This window comes from Mastigoproctus giganteus, chromosome 4 (genome assembly GCF_048544385.1).
Source record: "Mastigoproctus giganteus isolate SK-2022 chromosome 4, ASM4854438v1, whole genome shotgun sequence".
In the NCBI taxonomy this organism is placed as follows: domain Eukaryota; kingdom Metazoa; phylum Arthropoda; class Arachnida; order Uropygi; family Thelyphonidae; genus Mastigoproctus; species Mastigoproctus giganteus.
Genome location: NC_143578.1, coordinates 57553624 through 57571052, shown reverse-complemented (window position 1 = coordinate 57571052; position 17429 = coordinate 57553624). Strand labels below are relative to the sequence as shown.

Sequence of the window (17429 nt, the reverse complement as noted above, 5' to 3'; positions counted from 1 at the left end):
GTCACCTTGTGAATATAATCACTGGGTAGTGGTCACTGTATGATCACTGGGTAGTGAGATGTACTTGAAGTGCTATGCTTCTCCAGTGAGGTGCCAAGAAAGTACAAAAATAGCTGTTTGGGGGTGAGTGGCACCATACACCAATAAGTAACACCGAACTTCCTGCCTTGCATTTCATTTGATCATTATAAATTAGATTCCTTTGTTTGGGTGTGTGTTTTTTTATTTATTTTTATTTAATTTTTTTAGACAAAAGGTCAGCATTTCAGTGACTGTTTTAGTTTTAAATGTATCACTTCCTCTTTTAAATATAAATTGAAATTAAGACACCCTGGTCTTGATCTCATCCTTACCAAATTACTTATTTTTTCAAATTTAATTTTAAACTTAACTTAATATTGGATACTTAATTCCAAGTACGTTTTTTGAGCTAATTGAAAATTCATTGGGAGTAGTGTATAATATAAGAATTACACTTTGTTTCCATTCAAACCTAAACTTTGGGAGGGGGGCTGCCCTCAAGTCTTGCTGTTCCTGTGGTTTCTGCTCACTTGCAAGTGACTGACACTTCCAGTTGGCACATTCCCACCTTGTCTTTCACGCAACATTTAGTATTTATTTTTTTCATCTTAAAATGTTTTCTACTTTTAAAAGTTCTGATGGACATTGAACTGAACAACAGTTTTTATTACATATTTAGTGGTTCCTTTTAATAATAATATTTATAATTTGTTTATATTTCAGAGTTCCTGTGTTTTTTATACATTTTTTAGTTTTACTTATGTTTTATGTATTTAGCTATTTAACAAGTAATGCATGTAGTGACACTGTGCGCAGTATGATTTTTGTGTGTTGAGTATGTCATTTGTGGTAATTTGGCACCATGCCTATAGTGTATCTGGCTAAATATACTTTTTCCAACTTGTGGTTTCAGTGTCAAGAAAATTTTTGTCACTATATTTCTAGGCATCTTTCCAGGCACTGTCCTTTACCCAGCTGATTATGTAATAGGTAGTATATCTACTGAAATGTGATGTACTGTTAATTTGTAAACTTTTTCAGTATGCCACCTCTCTTCCTTGAACCAAACAGATACAAATTTAAATCTACTTTATTCATTCAGTTTTGAAAGCCTGATATTTTTTACACACAAATGTACTTGATTTCATTTTCTTTTAAGCTCAAAGAGTATAAAGTGATAGGGCGACGACTGCCCTCTGAGAAGGATCATAATCCTCCTTTATATCGAATGAGAATATTTGCACCAGATAAGGTAACAGCCAAGTCTCGATTCTGGTATTTTACTAGGAAACTAAAAAAGCTGAAAAAGTCCCAAGGAGAAGTAGTATGCATTTCTCAGGTATGCATTTGGAAAAGCATAACTGTACTAAAATATTTCATATTCCCTTTATTTATTTTGTAATTCTTTTGTCATTGAATGTTGGTAGGATTTAATAAGACTGTAGCAGTAATGTGTAATAGGTGATTGTATTTGTGCTATTTATGTCAAATTAGGTGTTTGTCATATTAGGTACAGGAATACCTCGCATAGTGCGGTTAATGCGTGCCAAAAAAATACCGTGCTGATCAAGGTATTATTAGTATGTATTTTAATGTAATGCGTTCCGACAATTTGATTATATGGGCCGGGTTGCAAAAATATATAGGTGTTTGTTTACTATAAATTATGCACACGAAGTTCTTGCAAAAAAATAAACTAAAATGAAAAATACTAGTAAGTACAGTAGAAATGATTTTTATTGCAGTATGTACATACCAAAAGAATATAAGTGAAGTATGTACTGTATTTTTATTTTGAAAAATAACTGATCAGCTTAGTTTGCACGGTTTTTTTTTCTTCTTTTTATCTGCATACATCTCTTTATAACATTGAATGTCATTTTGCAATGCCTGCCTTACTTTCATACCTTGTTAGATGTTTGGATCTAGAAGAACACTCAGTGCCATTACATTTCTTCTTTCCACTCATTTGCATATAAAGGTGTAAAGTTTTTAAAAAGTAATCTTTAATAAAAGTACACAGCGAAAAATATTTGTACAGCTTACACACAATCAACAACCTCACCGCTCGGAATCTAGAGTGTTTACTAATCTATCAAAGCTAGCAGAGGCCGTATATAATGGAAGTTGTGACAACAGTCAGCGTGAGCGTGGCCTTGAATCCATAACGCATTGGCCTACGTGCTGGAATTATAATGCGTACATACATATAAAATGTTGGTGCGTAATGCAGTTAATTTTTTTTCAATTTGTAAACCGCGCTATAGCAAAACCTGCACTGTTCGAAGCCATGCTATGCGAGGTATTCCTGTATTTATGAAAGCAAACTTAAATTTTACAAACGAAGCCAGTTATTTTTGTTAATAAACAGCACTACAAGATGCTTGAGTCACTAAAATTTATAATGAAATGTAGTTCTTGCTTTTTTTCATCAGTATATATGTATATACAAAAATCCCTCTTAACCACATTTTGTGTAACATGTTTTCATATTTGTTTACAAAAATTTTACAATTTCTTTAATTTTTTATTATTATTTTTTTTAAATTTATTTATTCATGGTTCATCTAGTCTCCTTATACAAAATAACCTGACTATTATTTCTCCTGCCTCCCATACATCACATTGGTCAGTCTGGGGAGTGGGAACAGTGCCAGATTTGGATAACTTGGATCTTGGTACACATACTTTTAGAAGTTCAAAAATAACGTCAGAGGGTTTCTACTGCTTTTGGAGTAATTTCACTACTGTGAATCCACCTTGTTAGTGCATAGTGTGCAGGGAGCACATTTATGTTCTGCACTCTTGTGATGTACCCATCAGTACAACATATACCAGAGGTCATTAGTGAATTTTCTTTGCAATCTGCATTAGAAAATAGGCAAATAATTGTTATCTGTATTGTAGAAATGTAACTCATTGTGGTCCAGATTGTTTTTTTGGCATAAAATTAATAAAACCAAGTAAATACATATAAACCTTGTATAACACAGTAGTTTGGTTCCTACAAAATCTCGTGTAATGCAAAACAGTGTTATATGGGACTAAGAACCAGTACAAAAAGGGGACTTGCATTCCAAAAGCTAACATGCACCATTTTTTTTTTTTTATAACTATCAGAAACTTAATTTTTATAGTAGTAATAACTTATATTTTAAATTTATTTTTATAATAGTAGTAACTTAAATAGTAATAACTGAACAAATGTCTTACTTTACAAACTGCGTTACTTATATGTCAGGCACTTCTGTAGCCAGGTGGGAAGGAGCAGCAGTGCGTAGCACACGCTTCTTGATTAGATCGGGGTTCGAGCCCGTCACCACCAAATACAGAGAATGCGGAAAGGTCAGGGAATGACCACCGCATATCCCGGAGCAATATGGCCTTAGTTGCTAATGCTCCTAAAAACCAAATAACAAACAAACAAACAAAAAAATAATTCGTGCATCCTTGAAGTTGTGGTAAAAGGATTTTACTCTACATGTGCCATATGCAAAAAATTTTAAAATCAGTTGTGAAATAATATTTTTAATGACAATAGATCTTTTTTTAACTGACTAAATTTCAGTTACTTTTTTTTTTTTTAAATCAGTTTTTGAAAAGTCTTCATATAATTTTACTTTTAGTCAGAAGACTGCAATGAACTTGCTGTTTAGATATATTACTTTGTGTAGCCCAAGTTAAAAAAAAAAAAAAAAAAAAAAAAAGCACCAGTATTCTTAGAGCCATTCTTAACTTTAAGTTGAGCTGGCAGGTAACAGGTGCTAAAGAAGTAATTGCAGGTTGATCCCAGATAACATTTATTTTGTCTGGCTACTGTTATTTGCATACAATAGTTATATACATTAGGAGATTAAGTAATTACTAATGTTAATTACTGTTTGTAAGACAATCAGTGTCATGCTCAGCAATGCAAAATAATGTACATGAACCAATTGTAAGGTACTTGTAATTATCAGTTATCCTTTCAACTCTTTTTCATCTACAGTTAGGAAGGTGTACTTTCTAATGTTATGAAAATTCTTTGAGATATAGCAGCATGCAGAAAGATATAGCATTGCAACATAAGTTTTTTTTTTTTTTTTTTTTTGTTTTTATTAACAGGACTAATCCAGAGGCAATTATTGTAATTTCAGATTTCTCCCTAGTTTACCTCATCTAGAGATAAACAAAACAACAATGAAGTGCTAATTTTTTGTGTCACACTTGCAAAATTAAATATCTGCTTAATGAGAGAGAGAGAGGAACCAAGTTCTGTGTTAGTTCCATGGAGTTTATTTAATTATAGTAAATTTCTGTTGAGAACATGGGACATTGTTTCCTGGACTGAAATCATAGAATATGAGAAGCTGCTAATAGCTTACATGTTCCTTGTTTGTTACTACAGTAGGACCCCAGCATCTGCAGGGGATACGTTCCAAGACCTACCATGGATGGCTGAAGCTGCGGATATAAGCGAACCCATGCTGACCCCATGTATAATGCGATTTTCTTGTACATACATATGTATAATAAAGTTTAATTGATAGATTAAACACACAGTAAGACATTACCAACATTAAATATGGTAATAATAAAGTACAGCAGATTCTTGATTTACCGGAACACTTCCAAATTTAAAAAAAAAAAAAAAAAAAATCAACCAGAAATCATAAAATGCAAGTAATAACTAGAATAGGTATAAACAGATATTTTGCAAGTCGTAAATAAGCGACAAGAACTGGCATTATAAGTCGTCATTGGAAGATAAGTGTACCTATTATCTTGCAATTCCCTCTGTCTTCACACCTACCACTCAAAACAAAAAAAGAAGACCCAATGTTTAGTTTGATTTAGTGCGTCGCATTGATTGTTGCGTTCTGTTGCACTGTGAAAAAACTTGTTTTGTTATTTATGTCAGGGATGTCGGAATTTTTTTTTTTTTAAGAAATCACAAAAATGATGGGCAAATGCACGAGTTTGTGTGCTTTCAAATTAAACAAAAACTTGAAATTATTCAAAAGTTTGAAAACGGTGCCCCATTAAATCTTTAAAGAACCATTATAATGTTGGTGACCAAATCATATGCGACATTGTAAAAAATAAAGGGAAGCAGCATATTGGACACGAGTAGTGCATGTTAAGTTTAATTTTTTCGTGGTGAACCACAGGTAATTGAATCAGCAGATACGGAGGCACAACTGTATACTACATAATTAGTGTCCTGTTTCACGTGCTATTCATAACTTGGAAGTTTTTTTTTTTTTTTTTTTGCCAAATGTACTTCAGGCATTGGTTTGTTTCTCATTTCTGGGGAAAATTATTTCTGTCATGCAAGGCAAACCCTTGTCTCTTGCATGACACTTTTCTAGAAAGTTTTAATTAAGGGACATTCAGCCTTTTTTGGGTAGGGAACAAAGCGAATAAAATGTGGAAGTTTTGCTGGCTGCAAGACCAGTTCCTTACCACTAATTATACAGGGTGTCTCAAAAATATTGGTACAAACGTTTAGGGGAGATAGGTAACATCTAAAGGAATGTGAATCGCATAGGAACTCATAACCTTAAATGTCACCGTAAGTTGGTCGACGACGCGGTAGTCGCCGCACGAAGAGCATGCATCGATATACGAACTGTGAGCTGGCAGACATGCACCTAGTGTATGGATGAGCCGCTCAACGAATTTATGGAGAATGCTTCCCAGAAAAAAATCCCGAGTTACCCTGAGAGAGAGAGAGAGAGAGAGAGAGAGAGAGAGAGAGAGAGAGAGAGAGAGAGAGAGAGAGAGAGAGAGAGAGAGAGAGAAGTAGAAAGGAATCACTAAGAAAGAGAAGAATGATGATATCCAGCTCAGGACCCTGGGTGTGCCAAGCCCGTACTCACCAAATGTGAGCCCCTGGGGTGATATCTACTGAAACTCAGAATTGAGTTTCAGTAGATATCACGCCAGGTCACTTGTTCAAATGGTCACAAACACACCCCAGGTGGGTGTGTTTGTGACCATTTGAACAAGCGTTTTGGGCGTCGATGGATTGGCCGTGGTGGACCCATTGCCTGGCCCCCACGCTCACCTCATTTATTGAGCCTTGATTTCGTTCTGTGGGGTCCCTCAAATCTATTGTGTATGAATCGCCTGTGTAGCCGGAACTAGATCTCGTGGCGAGACTCGTCTGCGCTGCTGTCAAAGAAACTCCAAGTGTGTTCGACCGTGTCTGCCAATCCATTCTGCGTCGGTGTCAGGCATGCAGCGCGTCTCATGGTGGAACCTTCGAGCATCTGTTGTAACATCATGAAATGCATCCATCTCGTACTCCATTGTTAATATTATGTCAAATAAATGTTTTCCACTAATTACTGTCTTGTGTCATTTTTTGCTTCTTGTGCCTCTGCTACTACTTCCCCGTGACGTTTCCGTTTATGGGTTCCTATGCGATTCACATTCCTTTAGATGTTACCTACTTCCCCTAAACATTTGTACCAATATTTTTGAGACACCCTATATATTTTATTTGAAATAGAAACTTAATTTTTGTTATCTACATTCATATTTACAGTTTTTAATTTTATTTTTAATAATTAAATGCAAAAATTCACCAATTGTTACATAATATAAATAACATTCCTGTTATATGGTTGCAGTTGCTAAATTAAAACAAAAACGCAACATATAAAAATAGAATAATATTATTTAAAAAAAAAGGATATTTTCTAAGGTCTGGAACTTTTGTAACATGCTAGTTTTAAACTCCAGGGGATGCATAACACTTGAAGACTGCCTACATGGCTGTCTTCAAGACAGTGGTAGTGGATGGCTGTAGGTAGACACCCTTTCATTAATTTTATCTTGGGATTAATAATAGCAGAGGGGTTTTTTATTGGCATGTGGCAATGAAATATATTTTCATTGCCACTGTTTAACACCTCTGATCATTTTTTAAAAGGAATTCAGTAAGCACTTCTCATTCTTTTTAGATGTTATTTAATAATACCAAACAGTTTATAAGATGTATATACTTTGTATATTTAGTTGCCATGTTACTTCAGCATTGTGCTACTGATTTGAAGAAATTGGAGTTTGATTATTGTTAACAGCTGGATGAATTTCTGAAGTCCTTCATTAGTTAGTCATGTTCAGGTGAAAGGAGCAGGATTTTTCAGCCAACACAATGGGCAAATCATCCTTTATCACACACTTCTGCAGACAAACAGATGTGGGTGACAACAGCCATGAAGTGATCATGCAATTCTCCATTGAGTATTCTATGTGCTATTAGTGTAATTAGTTTTTTGTAGAATTAGGTGTTCCTTAAAAGATTCACAATATTGAAATTTTTTTTATTAAGCTTCATTTGGGGAATTAAGTGGAGCCCTGTGCAGGAGATAAACTTTATTTTTGTTTGGTACATTATATATAAACAGCTCACTGTAGTATGATTACACTGCAGATTTGTACAGCGACATTTTTAACACCATTACACTGATAATTTTAACAGCATTATGCTGTAAACATTAAAGAAAATAGTAAACGTCGAAGTTACTGTACTCAAATTTATTAATCTTGAACACCTGACTCCATGTTCTATGCAATTTTATGTAGTCTCAGAGAGCAGAAAATGTTTGTTCAGTTTTGTACTTTATTCAAGCAGATTAAAAGATTAGGGTTAGAGGTTACTAGATAGATTTTTGTCTGATATGTGATTCAAATAACAACATAGAGGGGATAGCACCAGCTGAATAAAGGAGGCACATCAACTACTTGTGGGTTGTTAATTATTATGATGGAAGACAATCTTTTTAGTAAAACTGTTATAAATGCTGGAAAAACTGTATCAAGTTAAGTGGAACATAATATTAAAATTTTTTTTATATACAAATACTTTTTTATTTTTGATTTACTCTATTTCTTCGAAAGTTAATAAGAGGCATTACTTTTTAGTTCACCCTTGTAAATATATAGCAACATTGATGCTTTTTAGTATGTCAGCATAGGCATCTTCATGTAGATATAGGCTTCCCTGTGTCAACATTGGTCTTTTGCTGCTATAAATAAACAAACTACACTTAGTTGAGAAATTTGTCTTTCCTTAATTTGTATTAATGTCTTATAAACTTAATTCTTATCTTTATGTATTTGCTAAGTTACTGGTTTGCAATTTGCTGGTTACTGGTTTTAAATTTGACTTGATGCAGTATGGCCTCAGCTTCCGATGTGCATTAAGCACCAAATCATTTACTCACTCACGGGTTTCAAATTTGCTAAGTTACTGGTTGGCAATATGATGTAAAGAAGCAATGCTTATGCAGTTTAAAAAAAATAAAATCTTCATGTCTCCATACCTTCTAGTATTTTGGCCTGACCTTCCTTAAATTTATTCAAACTATCCTCTTCCACAATACTAGGTGGAAGTTTATTCCAATAATGGATCTTTGGCTGTATGCAAATTCCCTGTCTGTTCTGCACCATCCCTTTCTAATTTTAATTTATACCTCCTTGTGGACTCATCTGAGAAAGAGTAAAAATGCCAACACTTAGTTTACTTTATCCTTTTAGAGCCTTACATTCTTCAATTAGGTCACATGCACATGCTTAGTTTCTAGAGACTGCATTTTATAGAACTCAAATCTTTCTTGGTATCATTTTGTCCCACCAGTTAGCATTAACATTAGTAGAGGCATATGATGCAAGAAAGCAAGCTTATGCAGCATCAGCCAAAAAAAAAAAAAAAAAAAAAAAAAACCACTTCCATTTCACCCCTCCGTTTGTTCGAAATACCTGTCCAGCTGAGCATTAAATTTATTTAGGCTATCAACTTCAACAACAAGGGATGGAAGTCTGTTCCACCAACCAACCACCCGCTGGCTAAAGGCAAATTTCCGCACGTCTATCCTACATCTGTCTTTCCTCCTGAGCAAGAGGAAGAATCCCATCGGCATTGAGCATGCTCAAACCATTCAAAACTTTATACACCTCTATCAGATCACCTCGCTGGTGCGTAGCACATGCTTCTTGATTAGACCGGGGTTCGAGCCCGTCACCACCAAATATGGAGGATGCGGAAAGGTCAGGGAATGACCACCGCATATCCCCGGAGCAATATGGCCTTAGTTGCTAATGCTCCTAAAAACCAAATAACAAACAAACAAACCTCGCCGGTGCCTAGTCTCCAGACACTGTAATTTGCTGGCGCCTCCGTAGCCAGGTGGGAAGGAGCAGCAGTGCGTAGCACACGCTTCTTGATTAGACCAGGGTTCGAGCCCGTCACCACCAAATACGGAGGATGCGGAAAGGTCATTCAGGGAATGACCACCGCATATCCCGGAGCAATATGGCCTTAGTTGCTAATGCTCCTAAAAACCAAATAACAACAACAACAACTGTAATTTGCAAAACTTAAGCCTTTCTTCTTAAGAGCAACCCTTTGTTCCCTCACAAATCTTGTTTCCCTTCTCTGTACTCGTTCCAGCAGATCTACATCCTTCTTGAAATGAGGCCTCCAGACCTGTATACAGTACTCAAGGTGTGGTCTGACCATTGCCTTATACAAGGGAATAATCACCTCCTTATCCCTGCTAGAAAAATTCCTGTATAGCATTGACAAGACACCATGAGGTACTCCTGCAGCCCGTCTGCGCTGCTCAGAGAACTTCATATCTGCCTGCACAATTACCACCAGGTCCTTTTCATTCTCTACCACTGTCAGTGTAGTACCACACAGTTGATATGTTGCTCTGAGGTTGCTGTTTCCCATATGTAGTACTTTACATTTGTCAACTCTCAGCCCATCTACTCAACCTTTCCAGATTCTGTTGCAGCAGCATAACATCAGTAGTGTCCTTAACAACCCTGCCAACCTTTGTATTGTCTGCAAACTTGGACATTAAGCTTGATATACCATCATCAATATCATTTATAAATACAGAAAACAATAATGGACCCAACACTGATCCTGAGGAACTCCACTAATAACATTAGTGGAGTTCCTCAGGGTCCACGATGAGCAGTGTCCATTGATTAGCACCTGTCTTCTCCCCCCCAACCATCCCTTTATCCATAGCAGCAATTTGCCTGCCGACCGGGCTAGCCGGTTGGGTAAAGTGTCTGCCTGGTAATCCAAAGGTCACAGGTTCAAATCCCACCTCGGGCTTGGATCAAAGTACTGCAAAAACCTTGGAAGGTGCATTATGGCCACAGAAGCCGATGTGCCGACAACTACCAAAAAAAAAAAAAAAAGCAATTTTCCTCCAATGCCACACTGCTCCAATTTGTGCAGCAGTCTTCCCTGCGCAACAGTATCAAAGGCCTTTCTAAGATCCAAATATATAATATCAAAGTAATTCCCTTCATCCAATTCTTTTGTGACTACATCATAGTATCCAATCAAATCGGTCAGGCAAGACCTTCCCTTAACAAAACCATGCTGTGTCTGAGCTATAACTGAATTCTTGTCAAAATGATCCTGCAGTGCTTCTTTAACCAGTGCCTCCATTAATTTTCCTGTAACAGAAGTTAAACTCACAGGTCTATAATTACTTGTGCCAGCCTTTGATCCTCCTTTGTGAATTGGGGTTACATTTGCACATCTACAGTCTGTGGGTACCTCCCCTGAGTCCAAGGAAGCTCATAATTATGGCTAACGGATTGCTTACTTCCTTTGCTGCCTCCTTTAATATAACTGGATAGATCCCATCCACCCCAGGTGCCTTTCTTGTGTTTATCTTCAACAATTTCTCCTCCACTTTACTCTCAGTTATTAGAAGATTATCTAGCTTACTGCCAGAGTTGAATACACCTCTGGCATTCCCCTCGCTGAATAACTCCTCATGTGTGAATGTCGATGCAAAATATTCATTTATTGGTTAGTTACCTGAGCAGGATCATTAACAGTTGAACCATCGATATCAAGTGAACCAATCCAAGTCATCCCCTTCCTTCTAGAGTTTACATAAGTGAAGAACTCTTTGCTGTTTTTCTTTGCATCCTCTGCCAAAGATTTCTCGTAATCTGCTTTTGCCTGCCTAACCTCCTTTGTAACTTGGTTACAGACCAGCTTATATCTATCATAGGCTTCTGTGTCACATGTTAATTTATATGTATCCCATCCATATTTCTTCCCTGCCATATGTCTCATTAGTTCATCTGACATCCACTTAGGCCTAAACCTTGAACAATATTTCTTAGTTGGTATGTAAAGCCTAGTAGCTTCCAAGATAAGTTCTTTGAATGCTTCCCATTTTGAATTTGCTGTTGGTAACATCATCAGTTGGTCCCACTGTATAGAATTTAAATACTGTCCCAGTCCATCGTAGTCGCCTTTACGAAAGCAATAACCCTTCCCTTTACCCCTAATGGTAGTTACCTCTTTGAGTAAATCGCACTTCAGCACACTGTGATCACTGCCACCTAGTGGTTCCTTTATCTGCAGATTCTTAATGCGTGAAGAATCACTACTGATAATCAGATCTAGAGTATTACTCCCTCTAGTTGCCTCCCAAACATGCTGATGTAGAAAACAATCATCCAATAAATCCATAAAAGCCTTGCTAATGTGTGAGTGACCAACCCACAAATTCCAGTCAACATCTGGGAAATTAAAATCCTCCATTATAAGACTCTGATTTACTGGCCCACTATTTCCCTGTACAGTTTCTTATTTTACTCATTAGTGTCATTAGGCCTATAGCACACTCCTACTCTCAATTTTGATCTCCCAATGCTTATGTTACACCAAAATGACTGACACTGCACTGTCCAGCGATGCCAACTGGCTTCACTTCCTTGGATTTTATGTGTTTCTTAACTAATAGCATCAGTTGATATTCTTGTTCTTCACTGTACCCTTTCCATGAGATTTATGTTCCAAACCTGTATAGTATTCAATATGTGGCCTAACCATTGCCTTGCATGTGTTGATCACTTCTTTATCCCTGCCGGCAAAGTTTCTGTGTCATTGACAGACCCTATTTGCTGTTATAGCAGTTGCATCGTTTTGTTATTTTGTAAGCTTAAATTCTTAAGTTTGGTAGTGTTAAAGTTTTGATAACTGTTTAATTACTGTAATGTGTTAATTTAAATTCTGTAATATTTTTGATTTTAATTCTTAGCTTAATAATTGTCGATACAAGATACATTTTGAATATTTCGTCTGAGGATATCATGACTGAGACAGTGACTGTAAATGATTCCAGTATGAGTCACAAGTTTACTTGTATAGCCTGTGGCAAATTCCAAGGTTGTTAAACTTTGTTCATATGATGATTATTTTCTTTGTCCATGATGTTAGGAGTGTACTCAGATTAAAATCTGGTGCATTACAAATTGAATAAGTCACTGAAGAAACAGTGGTTGCCCTAGAGACATTTTTTTAGGTATTTGTCGTTGAAAATTTATTATGAACTGTTCCAAATTTGTCACTTGAAAAATAAATATTCAAATGCCTCTATCTCGGAAACCATTCGTGAAAGGACACATGTTTATATGAACTTTTTTGCTTAAAATGACCTATCCTTTCACCTCCTGGAATATTGACCTTTCCTCCTTGGACACCCTGTAGATATATAAATGTAGACAAGTCCAGTATTTAAAAAAAATCACTTATGTCCTATAGCACTTGTATATCACAATAACATATGTATTAGACATATGACTTATTTCTAGTGCTCTATGGGGTTAAAGAGAGCTATCACATCGTGAATATCAGACTCGTCCAGCTCTAAAATAGCTGAATAAGTGGAAGGCCCATAGAAGTATTATGCCTAAGATGGATATGGTGCTGAAGTTGGAGAATCTGCAAGTTGGGAGATCGCTCAATCTTTCTCACAAATTTATCTAGGGAGGTTTCAACGAATGCCCTTTTCTCACAGTAGACTTTAAAGGCATGGGAGCTTTTTGCATGTTCTTCTATTCATTCTGTATCTTTCACTACTGTATTCACAGTGGATATTGCCAGTCTTAAATCATGTGAAATGGTCATTATTGGTGTTCCACATTGATGCATTTTCACAATTTCTAATTTTTGTTCCAATGTAATTGCATTCTGCTTTTTCAAAACACAAACATTGCCAGGTCCACCCACACTTTCCTGCCATACAGACTGGGTTAACATGCAAAACAAACAAACAAACAAACAGTTATCTGCAAAGCAGAGTGGTAGGGTAAGTAATGGGGTGTGAAAATGAAATGAAAGAAGAAAGTTTAACAAGACGCTCCCATTCTAGCTACATGCAAGTCTGTATGTCATGTGATAAGTCGTGGCGAGCTTTGCATGCACAGTGTTATTGTTTGGTTTCTTTGGAAAGTAGAGGTTGGGCTGTAGGTATCTTCGAAGTTGCCAATTACTGCTGATTATTGTATGGATAGTTTTTTTTTTTTTTTTCTCCCACAAAAATGTAATTTTTTGTTTGGAATTTTTTACGTAGTCAGGGAGCACTTTTATTCACTCTTGCTGCCACAAGTTTTGAACTGTAAAGGAATGAAGTATTCATTGCATACACTAAGCGTTAGAAGGAATTTTTATTTACCACAGTGAACTGGAATTCGAGGAGTAGAGTCCTTTATTTGTGCATCATTTATTGGTCAGTGTGACCAATAAGCAATATTTTTTATTTTACATCCTTTTTGTCTGTGCTTGTCTTGTGGATAATAGTAATTTCCCCCCTCCCACTTGTGTGGTACGTAATTCCTTCTCTTAATAATTTTGTAAAAATGGGGGGAAATCAGGTTTGTTAATGTGTTCAGCATTCTTCACCCTTTAAATGTTGCATTATGTTTGAACTTTTGAATGATTATAGGCAGCCAATAACTTATGTTTATTTAATGAATTTTATAAGTTATATGAAAACAATTATTTTCTTAGGTATATGATAAAACTCCTACAAAGGTTAAGAACTTTGGCATCTGGTTGAGATATAATTCACGTACTGGCACGCATAACATGTATCGTGAATACCGTGATTTGACGGTCTCTTCTGCTGTAACTCAGTGCTGTAAGCAAAATTTCTTTTTTATTTTCTTTTTGTTTTTTGAGAATTTAGCAATATTTTTAAATATAGTGCTGTTATTTATATTAAGTTGGAAATTTAATAAATTTACTTTTACAAGGTTGTTGGTAAAAATTTTTTTAATCATATAAAATTTTCTGATGCAGTTAGATATTTGCATTTGTCTTCTAGTATTAAAATTATTGAAAATCATTAGTTATGATTTTCAGTAATTTCAATAAAACTTAAAAATTTCCTACTCCACTTTAGATGTCACTGGATTAAAAACAAGTTGCTATATATAGCAATCTACAGTTGCTATAACCTCATCACTCGACCAAACTTTCCTTCAAGAAAGTTGGTTTTTAGTTTTGAGAATGGGTTGAAATCTGATTTGGGCTAGATCTTGTAAGTATGGTGGGTGGGGCAACAGTTTGTAGCCAGCCAGATGAATTGCAGGTTTGGTGTAAGCTCATGTGAACAGGTACATTTTCAGAGTGAAACAAAACACCTTTATCAGCTTTCCCAGCCTCTTTGATTTGATTACACCTTGTGATTTATATACTAAGTTAGCACAGTATTTGTCGTTTATTGTTTGTCCCTTTGAAAGATAATCTGCCATTGTTATCCTTTTGAATCCCAGAATATATGCCATGATCTTACCTGCTGATCTAACCTTCTTTGGAGGTGATGAATTAGCATGCTTCCATCACTTTGATTATAGTTTTACTCTGGTTGGTAATAGTGAAGTCATGCTGCTTCATCAGTAGCTATATATTTGGCTAGAAAATTTTTCAGGAATTGCTTGATAATGAACAAAATATTGGGGGGGGGGGGCAACTTGCAGAAACCTGTCATGCCTAATTCACTTACCAGAATGTGCACCCAATACCTTTGAATTGAGTTGCCAATAGCCTCTATTTCCCTGAGTTACTTGCCAACCATCATTACTGTGTCATGAACTTTATTGATGTTTTCTAGAGTAGTTGCTGTTGATGGACATCCACTGTGATGTTTCTGCCAAGCTTAAATTTTTGACACAATTTATCACTTAGTTTGTCTCCCAGTTTTGATACTTGCATATGATTCTCCTAATGTATTTATCATGTCTTCATTAATATCCTTTCTTGATAATACATTTTTGCAAAGATATTTTTTATGGCTCTTTAATCATCCCCATTTATGTAGGGTCAAACTTAATGAGATTGAAAAAAAAGTGTTGTTGAGTTCTGAACTAAACTTTGCATGCATTAATATAGTGGTTCAGAGTAGTGGAGAAAACATGTATACACATTGAGTTGGCATTGCATTAGAAAACTTACCTAATATTTCCAGGGATAACTTTGGCCTGTGATACAGCCTATACCCATCTTGGCTTGGACTTCGCAAGGTATGGCAAGGTGTCCTGTGATACTGTTGCCCATGTATTGCATAGTGTGTCCAGTAATGCAGGTGGATTTGCACATTATCAGGTGGATGATCACAGCATCAAATGTACCTCTTCAGTAGGTCCCAAACATCCTCAGTTGGGTTAAGATTGGGAGAGTGGTGAATTTATTGTCATGTTACTGAAACCAGTTAACAATTTGCTGGGCCTTGTCACATGAGTAATAGTAATAGCCATATAGTGCAAAGAAGTCATAGGCTTTGGCCAGGGTGGGGGGGATAAGAAAATACAAATTATTTGCTTTCCTCCTCACATAGGTAACTATTTAGTAGACCTTTCAATTTATTCACACTGTCGGCCTCAACTAGCCCTGAAGGCAACCTGTTCCAGCAATCAATGACCTGCTGGCTAAAGAAAAAACTTCCTATCTACCTCTTCCCCTGTAATTTGAATTTATACCCATAAGTTCTGGAATTCTCTGTAAGAGTGAAAATTCTGCCTTCATTCATTTTACTAACCCCTCTCAGAGCCTTAAACTTCAGTCAGGTCACCTCTGAGGTGCCTGGTTGCTAAGCTCTGTAGCCCACATATTTGAAGTCTTTCCTCGTGGTTTCCCACTTGCTGATCTCATTATGCGAGTTGCCCATCTTTGGACCCTTTCAAGAAGCTCAATATCTTTTTTCAGCAAAGGTCTTCCATATTTGAACACAGTATTCCAAATGTCTTAACAATTGCCTTATACAGTGAGATACACAGTGGGACTGTGACCTCCATATCTCTGCAGGATTGTTTGATAAATCATTGATGGAACACTATGGGTGGGCTTTCCTGGCTGCCTGTTTACACTGTTCAGAAAACTTCATATGTGCATGTGTATAACTCCCAGATCTCTTTCTTCCTATACTGTTTTTAATTCAACCCCACCAAGTGTATAATTTATTTTAGGGTTGCTATTCCTCAAGTGACCTTGCATTTTGCTGCATTAAAACAAAAGTGCCACATTTCTGACCATTCTTGCAGCCTGTTCAAGTCATTCTGAAGAGCATTGCTTGGTAGGATCATTAACTACTCTACCAATCTTTATGCCAGCTTAAAATTTTGACATCAAGCCGCCTTTTCCATTGTCGATGTCCTTTATGAAAATCAGAAACAACATGGCCCAAGAAAAGAACTTTGGGGGACCCCACTTCTGACTTTACACCAGTCTGAAGAATATCCATTAATCACAACCCTCTGCCTTCTCCCTGCAGCCACCCAGCAATCCATCTTAGAATTTTTCATTAATAACCTCATGAAAAACTGAGTCAAATGTCTTGCTAAAATCCAAACAAGCTATGTAGAAATTGTTCCCTATATCCAGTTCATGAGTAACTGTCAAAATAGCTTACTAAGTTAGTTAAACATGATTTTCTCTTAACGAAACCATGTTTTGTTTTTCAGAATGCCATATCTATCTAAATGTCCTCGTTGCACTCTTTATCATTTTTTCTAAGATTTTCCCTACCACTGAAGTCAGACTAACTGGTCTGTAGTTAAGAACTTCACTCTTAGAACTGCCTTTATGTATTGGTGATAAGTTCTCCAATCCAAAGGAATCTTTCCTGAGTTCAGAGATGCCCTCATAATTAACTTCATGGTTCAATACTCTCTCTGGCGGCCTCCCTCAAAATTACTGGGTATATGCCCTCAACTCCAGGAGCCTTACTTGCCTTCGTGTTTGAAAGTGTTGTCTTGTGTGTCTGAATACACTGTCATCAGCCAGGAAAGGGTGTGTTTGATCAGCAACAGAAAGTAGCGTTCCCATTAATCTGTTGATTAATTGTGATCAAAGGACTCGGGGCATGCCACGAAATCCTCTGCCCTCCTAAACCTGTATTATTAGAGTAGGTTTTATTCTTTCTTCTGATTATGGTTTACACTGGTGTTTCTTATTCTGTATCTTTGGGACAAAGTGTGAGAAGTATCTGCTTTACAGTGTTGCTCCAAGTGTAGGTGGGGTTGCCATCTCTATTTATGATTGTATTTTTAATTTGACCTTCTTGTATACTGTTTTATAAATTATTCCC

At 36.3% G+C, this 17429-nt stretch overlaps 1 protein-coding gene across 1 annotated transcript in view; it reads left to right on the top strand.

The window, feature by feature from the left end:
* RpL18A (ribosomal protein L18A) overlaps nucleotides 1–17429 on the top strand; it is a 74423-nt gene that overhangs the window by 45385 nt on the left and 11609 nt on the right. The window contains exons 2-3 of the mRNA XM_090371557.1: nucleotides 1181–1360; nucleotides 13853–13982. Of these exons, the coding sequence (XP_090227683.1) occupies nucleotides 1181–1360; nucleotides 13853–13982 (310 nt within the window). The remainder of the gene's footprint in view (nucleotides 1–1180; nucleotides 1361–13852; nucleotides 13983–17429) is intronic.